Source organism: Pithys albifrons, chromosome 23, assembly GCF_047495875.1.
Source record: "Pithys albifrons albifrons isolate INPA30051 chromosome 23, PitAlb_v1, whole genome shotgun sequence".
Classification (NCBI taxonomy): Eukaryota; Metazoa; Chordata; class Aves; order Passeriformes; family Thamnophilidae; genus Pithys; species Pithys albifrons.
The window spans coordinates 6,170,029-6,186,028 of record NC_092480.1 but is presented as its reverse complement, the minus strand read 5'-3'; the positions used below and the strand labels follow the sequence as shown (position 1 = coordinate 6,186,028).

Below are 16,000 nucleotides of genomic sequence, written 5' to 3'. Positions count from 1 at the left end.
GAGGGTGTCCCTAAAAGTCCTGGCACCACGGGGCTGTTCCACCTCTTGTTCCAGGTTTGAGGAGGAGCTGGCAGCTCTTCCTGCTGCTCTCCTGGCACAGGGAGTGTGTGTGAACACCCTGAGAAGGTCCCTTCAGGCAGGATTTCCAAGCCTGGGTGGAATCAGGGGAACATCAGGCAGCTCTGAGGTGAGAACTGGTGTCTGGAGGTGAGGAAATGTAGACTCAGAGCTGCACAAGAGCTTTCATAGGTATTTTTATCCTTTGGTGTTTGAGTGCTTTAGTTATGAGGTGGCACTATGAGCCCAAGCTTTTCCTGTTGCTGGTGGTTGGGATTTTCTTTTCCATCTTGATGAGGTTCCCTCTGAATCTGGCAAGAGTTTTCAGCTTGTTATGAGTACTTGGAGGTATCAGCACCTTGTCTCACAAATTCTGGCCTTTGCTTTCTATTCCTGGTATTCCCTTCTTGAGATTTCATAGAATCATAGAATCACAGAATGGATTGGGTTGGAAAAGCCCTCCCAGATCATCGAGTCCAACCCTTGGTCCAACTCCAGTCCCTTTACCAGATCATGCCACTCAGTGCCACGGTCAAGCTCAGCTGAAAAACCTCCAGGGATGGGGAATCCACCCCCTCTCTGGGCAGCCCATTCCAATGCCTGAGCACTCTCTCTGCAAAGAATTTCTTTCTGCTCTCCAACTTCAATTTCCCCTGGCAGAGCTTGAGCCCATCGTGCCCCCTTGTCCTATTGCTGAGTGCCTGGGAGAAGAGACCAACTCCCACCTGGCCACAACTTCCCTTCAGGGAGTTCCAGACAGTGCTGAGGTCACCTCTGAGCCTCCTCTTCTCCAGGCTGAACACCCCCAGCTCCCTCAGCCTCTCCCCACAGCACTTGTGCTCCAGTCCCTTCTTCAGCCTCGTTGCTCTTCTCACTTGGGTTGGAAGAGACCTCAGATTATCAAACCCTACCCTTGATCCAACCCCACTGTGATTACCAGCCCAGGGCTCTGAGTGCCCTGGGCTGGTAATCACAGTAGGGTTGGATCAAGACATGGTGGATTCTCCATCCTTGGAGGTGTTTCAGAGGACACTCAGTGCCACATCCAGTCCCTTCTCCAGCCTCGTTGCTCTTCTCTGGCCCCACTCCAGCCCCTCAATCTCTTTCCTCAACTGAGGGGCCCAGAACTGAACACAACACTCAAGGTGTGGCCTCACCAATGCACAATTTGTCCTTGTTAAGCTCCTGACAGGACAGTGAAGGGGAGTCTCTCAAATTCCTACATCCCAGACTTCCATTGTAAAATACAGAGAGCCAATTCAGTGTCCCAGTATCTTCCTTTAGTCATTAATGATTAGGATTTTCCACACAGAGCTGCTGGGGGATGTTCCACTGCACCAAGGCTGGAGTTTGTACTGCAGAAATGGAATTCATGTGGCATTACCAGGCAAATGTTCTTCCCCAGCAGGGCAGTGTGGGTGGAAAAGACTATCAAAGGCAAAGATTTGTAATGGCAGCTTATTTGGTAGCCTAAACATTTGTTAGACACTCGGACCTCCTAATCTGAGCATGGAATGCAGCTCCTTGTTTGCCCAAAGCCTCTTTGCTCGTCACAGTGACACCAGAAATTCTGTTTGCAGCCCTTTCCTCCCAGTGAGGCTCAGCCCCTGTGACAGGGAGCCCTTCTCAGTAACAGCCTCCAATTAAAAGCATGCCATGGGAATAACTTTGCCTTCCAAATGGGCTCCTGTCCCAGAGGGATTGCACAGGCTGCTGTGGGAGGGCAGCAAGGAGCACACAGCTGAGCTGGAGAACTCTGCTGGGCTCAGCCAGGCTGGGGGATGAAGCCCTGGAGCTGGGAGAGGCATTTTGCCCTGAACCTGGAGCTGAGGGCACCTCCCATAGAATCATAGAATGGATTGGGTTGGAAAAGACCTCCGAGATCATCAAGTCCAACCCTTGGTCCAACTCCAGTCCCTTTACCAGATCATGGCACTCAGTGCCACGGCCAAGCTCAGCTGAAAAACCTCCAGGGATGGGGAATCCACCCCCTCTCTGGGCAGCCCATTCCAATCCCTGAGCACTCTCTCTGCAAAGAATTTCTTTCTGCTCTCCAACTTCAATTTCCCCTGGCAGAGCTTGAGCCCATCGTGCCCCCTTGTCCCATGGGCCTGGGATGCAGTTCAGGGCTGGGCTCTGAGGGACAGGTGGCAGCCAGGCAGGGGTTGGATATTTTGGCACTTGCAGAGGCTGTTTGTGCTTTCCTGCCTCGTCCTCACCCGAGGTAATATTGATAAAGCAGTTTGAGGGATATTTATCCTGACCTTCATACCTTAAAATCTGCTCCAAGCAAATTCTGAGGCTCTTCCCTTCCCATCTCTGCTCCAGCCCCATGTTGGTGTCATAAACCCACAGCAGGGCTGAGTTCAGTCTTGGCACTGTTACAGCCTGCTCAGGGCAGTATAAAAACACAACAGAGCTTTTGTTGCCTCAGTAACCCCCATGAAAAATCAGGATCCACCCCCACGGGGTTCAGAAGATGGAGCTCCATCCTTGGAGCACGAGAGGCCGTAAGTCCTGAGGGCTCAGCCCTGCACTTGTGGCCAGGAGTAAAAATGGATGGAAACTCGTTCCATCTTCACAGCCAGCAGCAAATCCCCCCATAAAGGGACCCAGCTCATAAGGGGTTTGGAAACAGGTGAAAAGGGTGATTGGCAACATAAAAATGAGTAAAGGAATTTAAGAGTGATGTCTTGACTGAGAGTGTGAATATTTTTTGCTGATAATTTGAGGCAGAAATTTTATAACTCTTTTCAGTAGGTTTAAGCAGCCACACACATACCACAAATGTCATGCATTGTCTCTTCTCTATTTACTGACATTTAAGTTTAATTCTGGTCCAGTGGAAGACAATGATGGTAAATAGTTTCAAATGAAAAGTGTAGAGTAAATTCTGAGCAGTTCCCACCCTTGAAGTCATTGTGTTTTTATTTTTTTTTAACAAAGCAAAACATTGTGGTTTAAAATAACGGTTTTGTCCTCAAGTTGAGTTGAATTTTTCAAAGCCTGAATAACAACACAGTGAAGAACAGCAGCACAGCAGCCAGGCTGAAATACAATGTTTGGATTTTGCTGAAGAACACAATAAACATTGTGTTATTGCAACGAGAGCTCTCCAGGGACCCGGGGCTGCTCCCACAGAACCAGCTGGGGCACAAACCCCATGGATAAGGGTCTTTCCCATCAATATTGGAGTGTGTGCTGGTTTAAAGGTGAACCAGCAGGGGAAATGAACTCACCACGAGAGAGATTATAAGTCAGACCTAAAATTTAATAATAATATTACAATAACAACACTGACACACAAGGGAAATTGCTTTCAGCTCACAAAACCCCAGCAGTATAACCCAGTGTCCTGGGGCACAAACCCAAGGGGGTTTGTTTGCCCTTGTGCTGAGACCCCTGTGGTTCCCCCAAGTCCAGAGCAAAAGGAAAAGAAAAACCTGTTGGTGCAGGCGAGGGCTGTGGTCTGGGTGAGAGCGGGGATCTCCTCCTGTCGAGGTCCTGCTGCTGCTCTGGATCCGACGAGAGGTTCCCGAGGTCTTCTTACCCACCACTTATGTACCCTCAGGGAGCACTCAGTCCCTCCCCCTGGGCGGGGACTCACACAGTGGGTGATTCACTCTGGGAGCCAGGGGGTGTTGAACTGTTGATGACCCATTGGCAGCTCCGCCCCCCTCAGGCTGGGTGTGAAGGTGATAATGGCTCCCTGGGCAGCTGCTGCCAATGGCCCATTGACCTTGGGGAATGAATAGAGGGGGTGGAATACACAGCTTTGATCACCCCACACAGGGTCAGCTGGTCCCTCCTGCTGAACTAGGACAGAGTGTGTGAGGCACTGGGACTCCCCAGGAGGATGTAAAAGGCCAGAGGGAGGGGCAGTGCCTGGGCAGGTCTGTTGTGATCATTGCTGAGTGAAACAACCACTGTAAGGACAAAATCAATATTGATGACAAGTGTTCTGCCTCCAGTGCTGCTCCGTGGGCAGCAGCATCACTCCCAGAGCCTCCTTAATGGATTGGGCACAGGAATTACTTCAGGGAATTAATTCCCTTTGCCCTTATCAGAAAGGGACACTTGTCCAGATCAGCCTCCCCAAGTCTGACCTGCAATAAAAGGGATGAAAGCCACAGTGGAAAACCTGTTTGTGGAGTGAATACACTTTTGCTTTCCCTGCCTGTGCCTCCCACAGTGGCAACAAAAACCAGGAGCTATCCTGGGGAAAGAGCAGCTGTTGTGACCAAACCTCTTGCCCTCCCCCTCCTGATCCTGTCGTGGACACAGCGTGCAAAGCAAAGCTGCTGGGCCATGGGAGAGCAGCAGAGAGCCAGACCCTGCTCAGGGATGCAGAGTCAGATGGCTTTGATGAACTATTGGGCTCATCCAATTAAAGAGTCCATTTTTTAATTACTCCTTTTTTCTATATGCCATCAGTCCATGTCCCTTCCCCTTCCCCTTCCCCTTCCCTTCCCCTTCCCTTCCCCTTCCCTTCCCCTTCCCTTCCCCTTCCCTTCCCCTTCCCTTCCCCTTCCCTTCCCCTTCCCTTCCCCTTCCCTTCCCCTTCCTTTCCCCTTCCCTTCCCTTTCCCCTTCCCTTTCCCCTTCCCTTTCCCCTTCCCTTTCCCCTTCCCTTTCCCCTTCCCTTCCCTTCCCTTCCCTTCCCTTCCCTTCCCTTCCCTTCCCTTCCCTTCCCTTCCCTTCCCTTCCCTTCCCTTCCCTTCCCTTCCCTTCCCTTCCCTTCCCTTCCCTTCCCTTCCCTTCCCTTCCCTTCCCTTCCCTTCCCTTCCTTTTCCCTCCTCACTGGTTTTCAGTACCTCTTTTTCCCACCACAATTAAATAAGCCACGAGAGACACTCCAAATGTCTGATTAGTCCAGTCCCTAAATGAAGTTTTAATAAACTCTTATGTAAGGAGAGGTATTTATTTTTCTGGCTCAGATCTGTGTGATAAAAGGTGATTTAACGATTAGCAGTAATTAACCCCTCCTGTCCCCCTGAGACTGGAGGCAAACAGCAGGTTTTTCACACCTCAATTTATCCACCTTTACAGAGGACAGAATACAATTTCCTGGCTGTAAATACAGGGCCAAATGGAGAAGTCACAACAGAAGATATGCTGAAATTAATCATGATATTCATGGGAGAACAAGGGAAGGGTGAAATTACTAAATGCAGTTTTCGTGCATTCATCATCTGGTTTAGGTTGTCTTGGTTTGTTTTGCATTTGGCATATAAATAAGTTTTCTGCAAGAAGGACCTTGCAGAATTGTTACAGAAAGTGCCTAAAAAATTAGAGGGCAGAGAGAGATGTCCCAGGCCGTTCCTTTCATGAGCTGGATTGTCCTCCAGGGGCACAGGTTAGCTCCTGGTACCTCAGCAGCCTCTGCAGTCACCACAAGCACCTCCAGAGGGGCTGAAAGTTTCCTGGGGTGGGCTCGATGCTGGGCCTGGCAGAGACAAGTAGAAGGTCTTTGCATCATAAGGTCCTGTTATTTCATTTTTTCCCCAGTGCCTGAGAGCTTTGCATGCCTGGAGAGCATTCAGATGAATTAAAATCCTATTACTCTCCTCTGGCATAAAAATCAAAGTGAATCAAGCCCAGCCACGTCCTCTAACGGAGACAAGCACAAATAATTGGAGGACCATGTTCCTACCTTCTAATATTCCTTTTCAAGTTGGAGGGATATTGACTTTTTGGAGGTTACAGTGTTCGTTGCTCTAATTAACACAGAGGGACTAATAAATTTTATGACTTACCATATGCTAATGCAGATTGAAAGACGTGTATTGCTTAATTACAGAGGCAGAACTTAAAACTTTTATGACTTCTCTTATAACTTGCATGGCTGTGCCTGTGCCTGGGAGGACATCAGCTCCCTGTGCTCCTGCTCTGCTCCAGAGCACCCAGGATGAGGGGGAAACTCACCCTGGATCCACCAGTGTGTGCAAACAGGGGCAGAGAAGTGGAATCACTCCCAGCAACATCCGTGTCTGAGGTGCAGGGAGGGGGCTGAGCACACACGGCCGAGCCACGGTCAGCACCCACATGACATTTGAGCAGCAGATAATCACTGAGCTCCCTGGCATTTCAGTGGGCAGAGTTAATATTAGGCTGATGGAAAATGTTGTCTTGACAGCCCCAGGGGTTGGGAGGGCTCTGCCCACTGAGTAAGTTCAGGTCATGTAAGATTCAACTCTGCCCTCGATGGCATCAAATCGATTTGTGGGCATTTCTTGGGTTGGCAGAGTGTCAAAGGCCACGTTGGACAGGGCTTGGAGCAACCTGGGATGGTGGAAGGTGTCCCTGCCCATGACAGGAGGTGGAACAGATGAACTTTAAGGTCCCTTCCAACCCAAACCACTCTGGAATTCTGTATTTTGGGTCATGAAGCTTATTGAAATGAAACACCCAAGCCACCAAGTACCACTTGGCCCCAACTGTACCATTTGAACCCAGAATGGGTAGTTACAGCTCATAAAGGATTAACAGCCTTTCTCAGGGCCAACAAAGGGAATCAAGCCCAGCCATGTCCTCTGTCAGAGACAAACACTAACAATTGGAGGACTATGGCCCAACCTTCTAATATTCCTTTTCAAGTTGAGGGAATATTGACTTTTTGGAGGTTACTGTTTTCTTTGGTCTCATCAACCACTCTGTGTTCTTTGGTCTCATCAACCACTCTGTGTTCTTTGGTCTCATCACCCACTCTGTGTTCTTTGGTCTCATCACCCACTCTGTGTTCTTTGGTCTCATCACCTACTCTATGTTCTTTGGTCTCATCAACCACTCTGTGTTCTTTGGTCTCATCAACCACTCTGTGTTCTTTGGTCTCATCACCTACTCTATGTTCTTTGGTCTCATCAACCACTCTGTGTTCTTCGGTCTCATCAACCACTCTGTGTTCTTTGGTCTCATCACCTACTCTGTGTTCTTTGGTCTCATCACCTACTCTGTGTTCTTTGGTCTCATCAACCACTCTGTGTTCTCTGGTCTCATCAACCACTCTGTGTTCTTTGGTCTCATCAACCACTCTGTGTTCTTTGGTCTCATCACCCACTCTGTGGTGCCCTTGTGCTCTCCCATGAAACCTCCAGTGAAGGTGCTGGTTGGGATGGGATGTTTGCCATAAACAAGGATCCTCCAGCAGCTGGGGAGAGCCTGGTGGTTCATCCCAGGTAACCAAACAGCTGAAAATGCAGGTGGATTTGGGATAAAGAGGGTTCTAAGTGGTGTTTCTGAAGGGCGACAAGACTCGGGAATGAGGAGCAATGTGGGCAGCCCTGCCCTGCTCCAGTTGCAGAATCCATGGCATTCCAGGCTGGGCAGCCCCCTGGGCACACCCACGCCATGCTGAGCCAGCCAGCAGTCCCTGTTCTGTGGGCACCACCCACATCCCTGGGCTTTGGGAACCCCAGAGCTGCTGGATGCACTGACCCTGCTGGCAGAGAAGGGCTGACTGGTTGAGTTCCCTGACACTGTTTGGTTCCCCAGGGTTTCCTCAGCCCCCCTCTGCTCTCAGCTGTAATTAAACACCTGCTTTAATACACTTCCCAATATATTTGGTATCTCCTCCTCTCTGGGAAGCAGAAAGGAGCCCTTTAGGAAGGATTCCTAAGCAGGAACATGCCCAGCTCTGTTACTGATCTGTGCCTTCAGCCCACAGACAAAAAACCCACTTCTGCTCTAATGAAATTATCATTAAAACTCTGAAATGTTTATTGCAGAACTTGAAAACAAGAGACAGTCCCTTGGTCTCCAGCTGAAAAGCCTGGAACTGGTTCCAGCTTTATTGAAAACTTGATTCCTCTGCTTATAACTCTGGACAAACTTTGGTTTCAATTAAAATGGAGTTTTGTTTGCAACCCAGAGCTGAGCTGCTGAATTAAGAGATGACAAAGCTGTGACTGGAACTTGACAGCTGAAGATTCCAAGTATTATTTCACGTTTTCCACAACTGACAGATCGTACACACTTCTATTAAACATACTTTTTCATTTTTAAATCAGGTTATTTAGGAGAAAAAGAAACTTCTAATGGTCTTACAATCCGGAAAACACTTGAAAGATAAATGTCTGTAACTTTATTAACTGAGTTTTGAAGCACATCTACTTGAACTGAAAAGGGAAGATGAGGATATAGGGACAGGGAGATGCTCCAGGGCTGGAGCCCCCTCTGCTCTGGGACAGGCTGGGAGAGCTGGAGGGGCTCACCTGGAGAAGAGAAGGCTCCAGGGAGACCTGAGAGCCACTTCCAGTGCCTGAAGGGGCTCCAGGAGAGCTGGAGAAGGACTGGGGACAAAGGATGGAGGGACAGGACAATGGGAATGGCTTCCCACTGCCAGAGGGCAGGGAGAGATGGGATTATATTGGGAAGAAATCCTTCCCTGTGAGGGTGGGCAGGCCCTGGCACAGGTTGGGCAGAGAATCCATGGCTGCCCCATCCCTGGGAGTGTCCCAGGCCAGGCTGGACAGGGTTTGGAGCACCCTGGGCTGGTGGGAGGTGTCCCTGCCCATGGCAGGAGGTGGAACTGGATGGTTTTTAAGGTTCCTCCCAACACAAACCACTCTGGGATTCTGTGTTCTTTTGTAATGGGGCTTATTCCAATGAAATACCCAAGTCACCAAATCCCACTTCTCTCTAACTGTGATACAGAGGTGGTTAAATCCACTTCAGGAAAAGGATTAACAGTCTTTATCAGGGACATAATTCTGTGATTAATTCTGCAAGACATTTGGAGAGTTTGAAATCTCTCTGGATTTCTTGTGCTCCCCAATGTGTCAGTGCCTCAAGAGCCACTGCAAAGGTGCAGAAGGGCAGTGCCAAAGTTTTTGTGGTACCCAGGCCTAGGTCTGTTTGCAGCCAGGAGTTGGACTCAGTGATCCTTGGGGGTCCCTTCTGTGCTGGTTTAAAGTTGAACTGGCAGGAGAAAGAAACCCACCACAAAGAGACTATAAGTCAGAGTTACAATTTAATAACAATATTCCAATCAATGCAATGGCACAAAGAGAAATTGGGTTTAACCCCCAAGCCCAGCAGTCTAACCCAGCCCCCTGGGGCACAAACACAGCGGGGTTTGGTGGCCCCTGTGCTGAGCCCCACGTGGTTCCCCCGAGTCCAAAGGCAAAGGAAGGGACAAAGCTGTTGGTGCAGATGATGGCACAGTCTGGGCCAGAGTGGTGGCTCCTCCTGGCCAGGGGCTGCTCCTCCTCTGCATCCACCAAGTGGTTCCCCAAGTCCCCAAAGTCCAAGATTGTGTCCCCTGAGGTTTGGGTGGGAGCCCCCAGTGCCTCCCCCAGGGCAGGGAGTTCCACCCTGGGGGATCTGACTCTGGCAGTCAGGGGGGATTTTGGAATGGTTGCTGGCCCATGGGCAGAGCTGAGCCCTCAGGTGGGTGTGGAGGTGCCAAGGAGTCCCTGCAGGGCAGTTCTCCCAGCTCCTCTGCCAGGCTTCTTTCCCAGCCAGCTCCCAGCCTGAGGGCTCAGCTGTGCCCTGGGCAGCTGCTGCCAATGGGCCCTTGGGAACAGTTGCTGGGCAATGGCCCAGAGGGTTTGGAATGCCCAGCTTTGGGCACACCCACACAGTGGTCTCGCTTGCTGAACCAGGGCCCCTTCCAGCTCAGGATATTCTGGGATTCCTCTGGATGGTCAGGGCATGTGACAAATGATTCCCTGCACCCAAGACATGCCATGGATTGGGATAAACGAGGCTTCTGAAAGGAAACAGGTGATTTTTGAAGAGACCCCCAGGCAGGGATGAGAACTCCTGGTTTAGGGAATTGCTGTGCCCCCCTGGAAGGGAACTGGGATATTCTCGGCACGTTGTGTGCCAGTGGCAAGTGGCTGCATCCATGTGCCCTTAATGAAAATAAGGTTTATTGTTTCCACACCTCTTCTGTCATCTTTTTGCAGTCACAGAGGCAATAATTAGCTGGGGACATTACAGATGCATTAATTAACCAGGCTGGAGAGCACAGGGCAGCCTGCAAAGCAGGCACTTAATGGAATTTGAAGCAGAGACAATGCTGTTGTTTACTGGGTAATGTAGGAGTTGCCAAGTGCTGTGTCCCCACGCAATTAAAACATCACTGCACATGTGCTAAAAAGGAATATTTGAATGGGATTATGGAGCAATTACAAGTTGTCTTATTGTGCTGGCTCAGTGTACCCCTGGGGTTACAGAAAGCAGCTACTGCAGGAAGCTGGCAGAGTGCAGGGTTTGGTTGCTGAAAGCTTTCTATTGTTCCTTCCTTAATTGAATACTTAGAGCAGGAGAGCTGGGATTGTGTCCCTGGAGCTCAGGTTCACTGTCAGGTACTGCCCCAGGGAAGGACCTATTTCAGGCTGGGATTACAAGGCAGGAGTTTCCTCAGGATGCCTCAAGCCCCCACATTCACCAGGACATCCCATCTTGGCCTCAGGGATTTGTTCCTTTGTTGATGCAGCACTTGGAGAACTGTGATAGGAACGAGCTGGTTCATTTACAGAACTAATCCTGGAACCTCCATGGTCTCCTCTCCTGTTTTGGAGGAGGCACCTGGAGGCATTTGGGATTCCTGGTGCAAACCCAGCTCTGTCTGAAGTAAAGAGGCTGGTTTATTGTAACCACCTCCTTACCACACACACATGCTGCTGGTTTCTGATCTGCCCCCAGCACGAGGGAGCATCAGGCAATGGCCTTAGCCCTGCAGCCCTGAGCTTCCAAACAGCCTGGAATAAGAACCCTGGAACAGGGAGCTCAACAGGGTGATCAGTGCCAGTAGCACAGCTCTCCTGAGAGCAGCAGGACACAGAGAGCAGCAGGACTCAGGGACCAACAAGGCTCAGAGACCAACAAGACTCAGGGACTAACAGGATTTAGAGACCAGCAGGGCTAACAGACCAACAGGGCTCAAAGAGCAACAGAGCTCAGGGACCAACAGGACTCAGGGACCAACAGTACTCGGAGACCAACAGGACTCAGAGACCAACAGGACTCAGAGACCAACAGAGCTCAGGGACCAACAGGACTCAGAGACCAACAGGACTCAGAGACCAACAGGGCTCAGGGACCAACAGGGCTCAGGGACCAACAGGACTCAGGGACCAACAGGACTCAGAGACCAACAGGACTCAGAGACCAACAGGGCTCAGGGACCAACAGGGCTCAGGGACCAACAGGGCTCAGGGACCAACAGGACTCAGAGACCAACAGGACTCAGAGACAAACAGGATTCGGAGACCAACAGGACTCAGCTCAGCAGGACTCAGAGACCAACAGGACTCAGCTCAGCAGGACTCAGAGACCAACAGGACTCAGGGACCAACAGGACTCAGCTCAGCAGGACTCAGGGACCAACAGGACTCAGAGACCAACAGGACTCAGCTCAGCAGGACTCCATGTGCTGCCTCATTGCTGAGCACATTCAAGGAGTGAGGGTTTGAACCCTCTTCACCTCCAGGGCTGAGGAGCCCAGCGCGGGTGATGCTGCACCTTGTGGTGCCAGCACAGTGAGGAATGGGCTCACCCTGGTCTTTAGCTCTAGAGCAAAAGCTGAGAGCTCCCTGAAGAGCTTCTGGAAGAGCTTCTCCTTAAGGCAACACCACCTGGGGTGTTTTTTTCTCCCCTGGTTTTATTTTTCAGAGCAGCCTCTGCACTTCCCGGTTCCTTCCGGCCCAGGAAGCAGAACACTGTGACTAACACTGTACTTGTTGTTCCTGCCCAGAAGCAAATCCTGCAGATCTTGGAGGGGAAAATTGGCTTTTCAGTCTGTGCTACAGAACTGGAGATTTCTCAGTGTGCCACTGTCCCTCTTTTCCCCCTTTCAAGAAGCAAAAGCAACTCATACACTCCTGGCCTGGGAGCTTCAAAGTAAGGAAAGGAGTCAGAGAAAGCTTTGCAGAGCACTTGCTTGTGTGGGTGTCTTTTAATGGACTGTAGCAATTATGAGAACAAAATACTCATCTTCTCAGAAATATGCTGGTTTTTTTTAAAAGCAAAGGAGTTTTCTGATTACTCTGAGATTTCAGGCACTTAGCTGAGCTCACAGGGTGGGAATACATGAGATGCTCTTCCCTGAGGTATCTGACATTAATAGTTTTGCCCCTTTACTTGAGATTTCTGTCTGTGTGCTGCAGGAATTGGGCTTGGGAGTATTGGCCAGGAGCTGCATCAAGTGCATGTTTTGAGTGTATTCCAGTCAGGCCAATCTCTTGCTCTGCACAAGAGAATGGTGGGAGGACTTGGTGAGGTCAGGTTGTCCCAATTTCACCAGAATTAGTTCCAAAATCATAACATACCTCGGACAAACAGAAGACAAATATCAAACAGAAGACAAATATTTGGAAGATAAGTCAGTCTTGACATTGGCAGGTGATTCTCAGAGGATTTGTTCACAGTTACACTTCTCCCTGCTCTGAAAACTTCTCTTTTAACTTTTCCCAAGTAATAAACTCTGATCCTTGGGGCTGAGAAGCAGCTTGACAAGACTCAATTTCCTACTGCCCACTCTTCATTCAAACAATCCATTAATCCATGGGATTGAAGCCTCCAGAGGTATTTAAATACCTCTCAATCATGAGGAGCATCTTGGTGTGCAGAGGGAACTGTGGCCCTGCTGCAGATGAGGAGAGATGGGCAGGGAAGTGGCTGCTCCTGCTCAGGGCCCTGTGGGTCAGGGTTGGAGGTGCCCTGGCAGGGCTGGGTGTTCCAGGAGCTGATGGTGTCAACAACACAAACCCCTCAGCAGGGCAGGGGGAGGCCACAGAGGAGCTGCAAACCCATGAGCAGGAGGTTGGGGAAGCAGAAGACACAGCCACAAATCCATCCCTTTCCCGTGGGGGCTCAGCTTTTCTATGGCAGAGCTTTTTGGGTGAGGCTTGTTCAGGAAGACTTTCCATGTCCCAGAGTAATCAGGGATGGAAAGAACACGAAAGTGCTTTTAGGGGAGGGCAGTGCTTGAGTGAGCACTAAGTCAGTGTTGCCTTTAACATCATTAGCAAGTTTGCTGATGACACCAAGTTGGGAGGGAGTGTTGACCTGCTGGAAGGCAGGAGGGCTCTGCAGAGGGACCTGGTCAGGCTGGAGGGCAGGAGGGACCTGCAGAGGGACCTGGACAGGCTGGAGGGCAGGAGGGCTCTGCAGAGGGACCTGGACAGGCTGGAGGGATGGGCTGATTCCAATGGGATGAAGTTCAACAAGGCCAAGTGCAGGTCCTGCCCTTTGGCCACAACAACCCCCTGCAGCAGCTCAGGGTGGGCACAGAGTGGCTGGAGAGAGAGAGGGGGAAAGGGACCTGGGGGTTGGATTGACAGGAGGCTGAACATGAGCAGAGTGTGCCCAGGTGTGCCCAGGTGTGCCCAGGTGTGCCCAGGTGTGCCCAGGTGGTCAAGAAGGCCAATGGGATCCTGTCCCATATCAAAACTAGCGTGGCCAGCAGGCCCAGGGCAGTGACCCTTCCCCTGGACTCTGCCTTGGGGAGGCCACACCTTGAGTGTTGTGTTCAGTTCTGGGCCCCTCAGTTGAGGAAAGAGATTGAGGGGCTGGAGCGGGGCCAGAGAAGAGCAACGAGGCTGGAGAAGGGACTGGATATGGCACTGAGTGTCCTCTGAAACACCTCCAGGGATGGAGAATCCACCATGTCTTGATCCAACCCCACTGTGATTACCAGCCCAGGGCACTGAGTGCCAGAGTGATCCCAGTGGGGTTGGATCAAGGGTTGGGTTTGATAATCTGAGGTCTCTTCCAACCCAAGTGAGAAGAGCAACGAGGCTGGAGAAGGGACTGGAGCACAAGTGCTGTGGGGAGAGGCTGAGGGAGCTGGGGGTGTTCAGCCTGGAGAAGAGGAGGCTCAGAGGTGACCTCAGCACTGTCTGGAACTGCCTGAAGGGAAGTTCTGGCCAGGTGGGGGTTGGTCTCTTCTCTCAGGCAACCAACAGTAGAACAAGAGGGCACAGCCTGAGCTCTGCCAGGGGAGGTTTAGGTTGGATACCAGAAAGAAATTCTTTGCAGAGAGAGTGCTCAGGGATTGGAATGGGCTGCCCAGAGAGGGGGTGGATTCCCCATCCCTGGAGGTTTTAAAGGTGAGACTGGCCGTGGCACTGAGTGCCATGATCTGGTGATCACAGTGGGGTTGGATCAAGGGTTGGATTGATGATCTCAGAGGTCTCTTCCAACCCAGCTGATTCTGTGATTCTCTCTGTGCCCAGGGATGACGTGCCAGGCGCGCAGCTCCTACATGGACACCGAGGTGCTGTGGGGGCACCGCTTCACGCCCGTGCTCACCCTGGAGAAGGACTTCTATGAGGTGGACTACAACAGCTTCCACAGCACCTACGAGACCAACACCCCCGTGTGCTGTGCCAAGGAGCTGGCAGAGTCCCGGCGGGAAGGGCAGCTCCTGGGGCAGCTCTCCGGTGCCACCCTCCTCACTGCGGGCAGGGAGGCTGCGGAGGAGGAGGAAGAGGAGGAGGAGGAAGGCAGGGAGCCAGCAGGACTGGATGGAGCCAATGGCAGAGCAGGAGAGATGCCCGTATAACCCCTGAGCTGCTGGAGCACAGACAGTGTGGAGAGCCGGGAACTGCCTGGCATTGATGCCCAGAGCTCTGCTGCTGGCCCCTGGCGAGCCCTGCCCAGCAGTGCCTGCCCTCCCCTTCCTTCCATCAGCCCAGTGAGGCTTTGCCCTGCTCTGCAAAGCATTTTGATCCCAGTGGACAAGGCTCACTGCAATTCATCACTGGTAAAACTGAAATCCCCCCCACTGGTTGTTTGGAAAGGTGTTTGTTGGATGTTCAGAACTCTCCCTGTCCTGAGAGGGGTTTAAAAAGCCCAGACTGGCCCATCTCAGTATGAAGAATGTGATTTCCTACCTTCACTTCATGTATTGTAGACCTTGTTACAGCTAAATTAAAAAACAAGGGGAAAAAAAGCCTCTTTCATGTAGTGAAGTGTTTTGCCTTGATGATTTCAGTGTTTTCCTCCAGGATCACAGGCACTGGGATTTATTTGCTGCAAAATCTGATAGGAACAGGGCAGCTTTCCCTGCAAACCTTTGGCAGATTTATCCAACATTTTGTCTTTTTGTCTTCTCCGTGTCCTCTTCCCGTGGAATCCCTCACACCTTTCTGAGGCTGCCCACGGTCAGAGAAAGTTTAGATCTTACCCCACCCAGCAAAGGGTTTTTTCTGGCCTGGATGTCCCAGTTTCAGTTCCAACTGATGCTTTAAAACAAAGGAAGTCGCCATGTGGGAGTTGGAATGTTTTGGACTTTCAGAATCCCTGGAGTAGTTTGCAAACTTCTCTGCTCTTCTGCAAAATAGGTATTTAAAATAAAGGTTGGTGTGCCTGGAAAGGGAACACACACTGGTAGAACTGAAGGCAACAATTCTGGTCTTTAGAAAGAGGCAGAGAACCAGATTTCCCCAAGAGGATTGTCCCATCCAGAAAAGGAATGTCTGTGAGATGAAACATTTCCACAAATTCCAACAACACAAGAAAAAAAAAATGGCCTTGTTGGGGAAAATCTTATCCCTCATCCCTCAAGCTTTGGTGGAGAAATAAGATACCTGCAGAGTTGCTTCTTAATGGAAAGAGAATGAAGAATATATAACATGCTAAAGGTTTTTTCTGTACAGGAAGGGCTGTATTTACATCTGTGGAATAAATGCAGTGGGGATGGGCTGAGCTGCACACCCGGGACCTGAAACGTGGTTTAGTCTCTTGATATTAACACAAAGAGAAGATAAACTGGGAATACAAAGCCATGGTCTTACTGACATGGAGACACAGAGGAGAATATTATTTATAGGGGCCAGAGAGACTGTTTACTCTGAGATGCAATGTTGGAATGGAGATGAAAGAGGAATCTGAGGGGATTTTTCACTGAGGAGGTGGAAAAATGAACACGACACAATTCTGTTGTACTTAATCCCACATTAAGAACCAGCATCCACTTGGCCTCCAGGAAAGAG

At 50.5% G+C, this 16,000-nt stretch overlaps 1 protein-coding gene across 1 annotated transcript in view; it reads left to right on the top strand.

Moving 5' to 3' along the window:
- Positions 1–14,926, top strand: part of KCNJ5 (potassium inwardly rectifying channel subfamily J member 5) — a 29,488-nt gene extending 14,562 nt beyond the window's left edge. The window contains exon 3 of the mRNA XM_071576150.1: positions 14,240–14,926. Within this exon, the coding sequence (XP_071432251.1) occupies positions 14,240–14,568 (329 nt within the window). The 3' untranslated portion in view covers positions 14,569–14,926. The remainder of the gene's footprint in view (positions 1–14,239) is intronic.
- Positions 14,927–16,000: the final 1,074 nt, after the last annotated feature.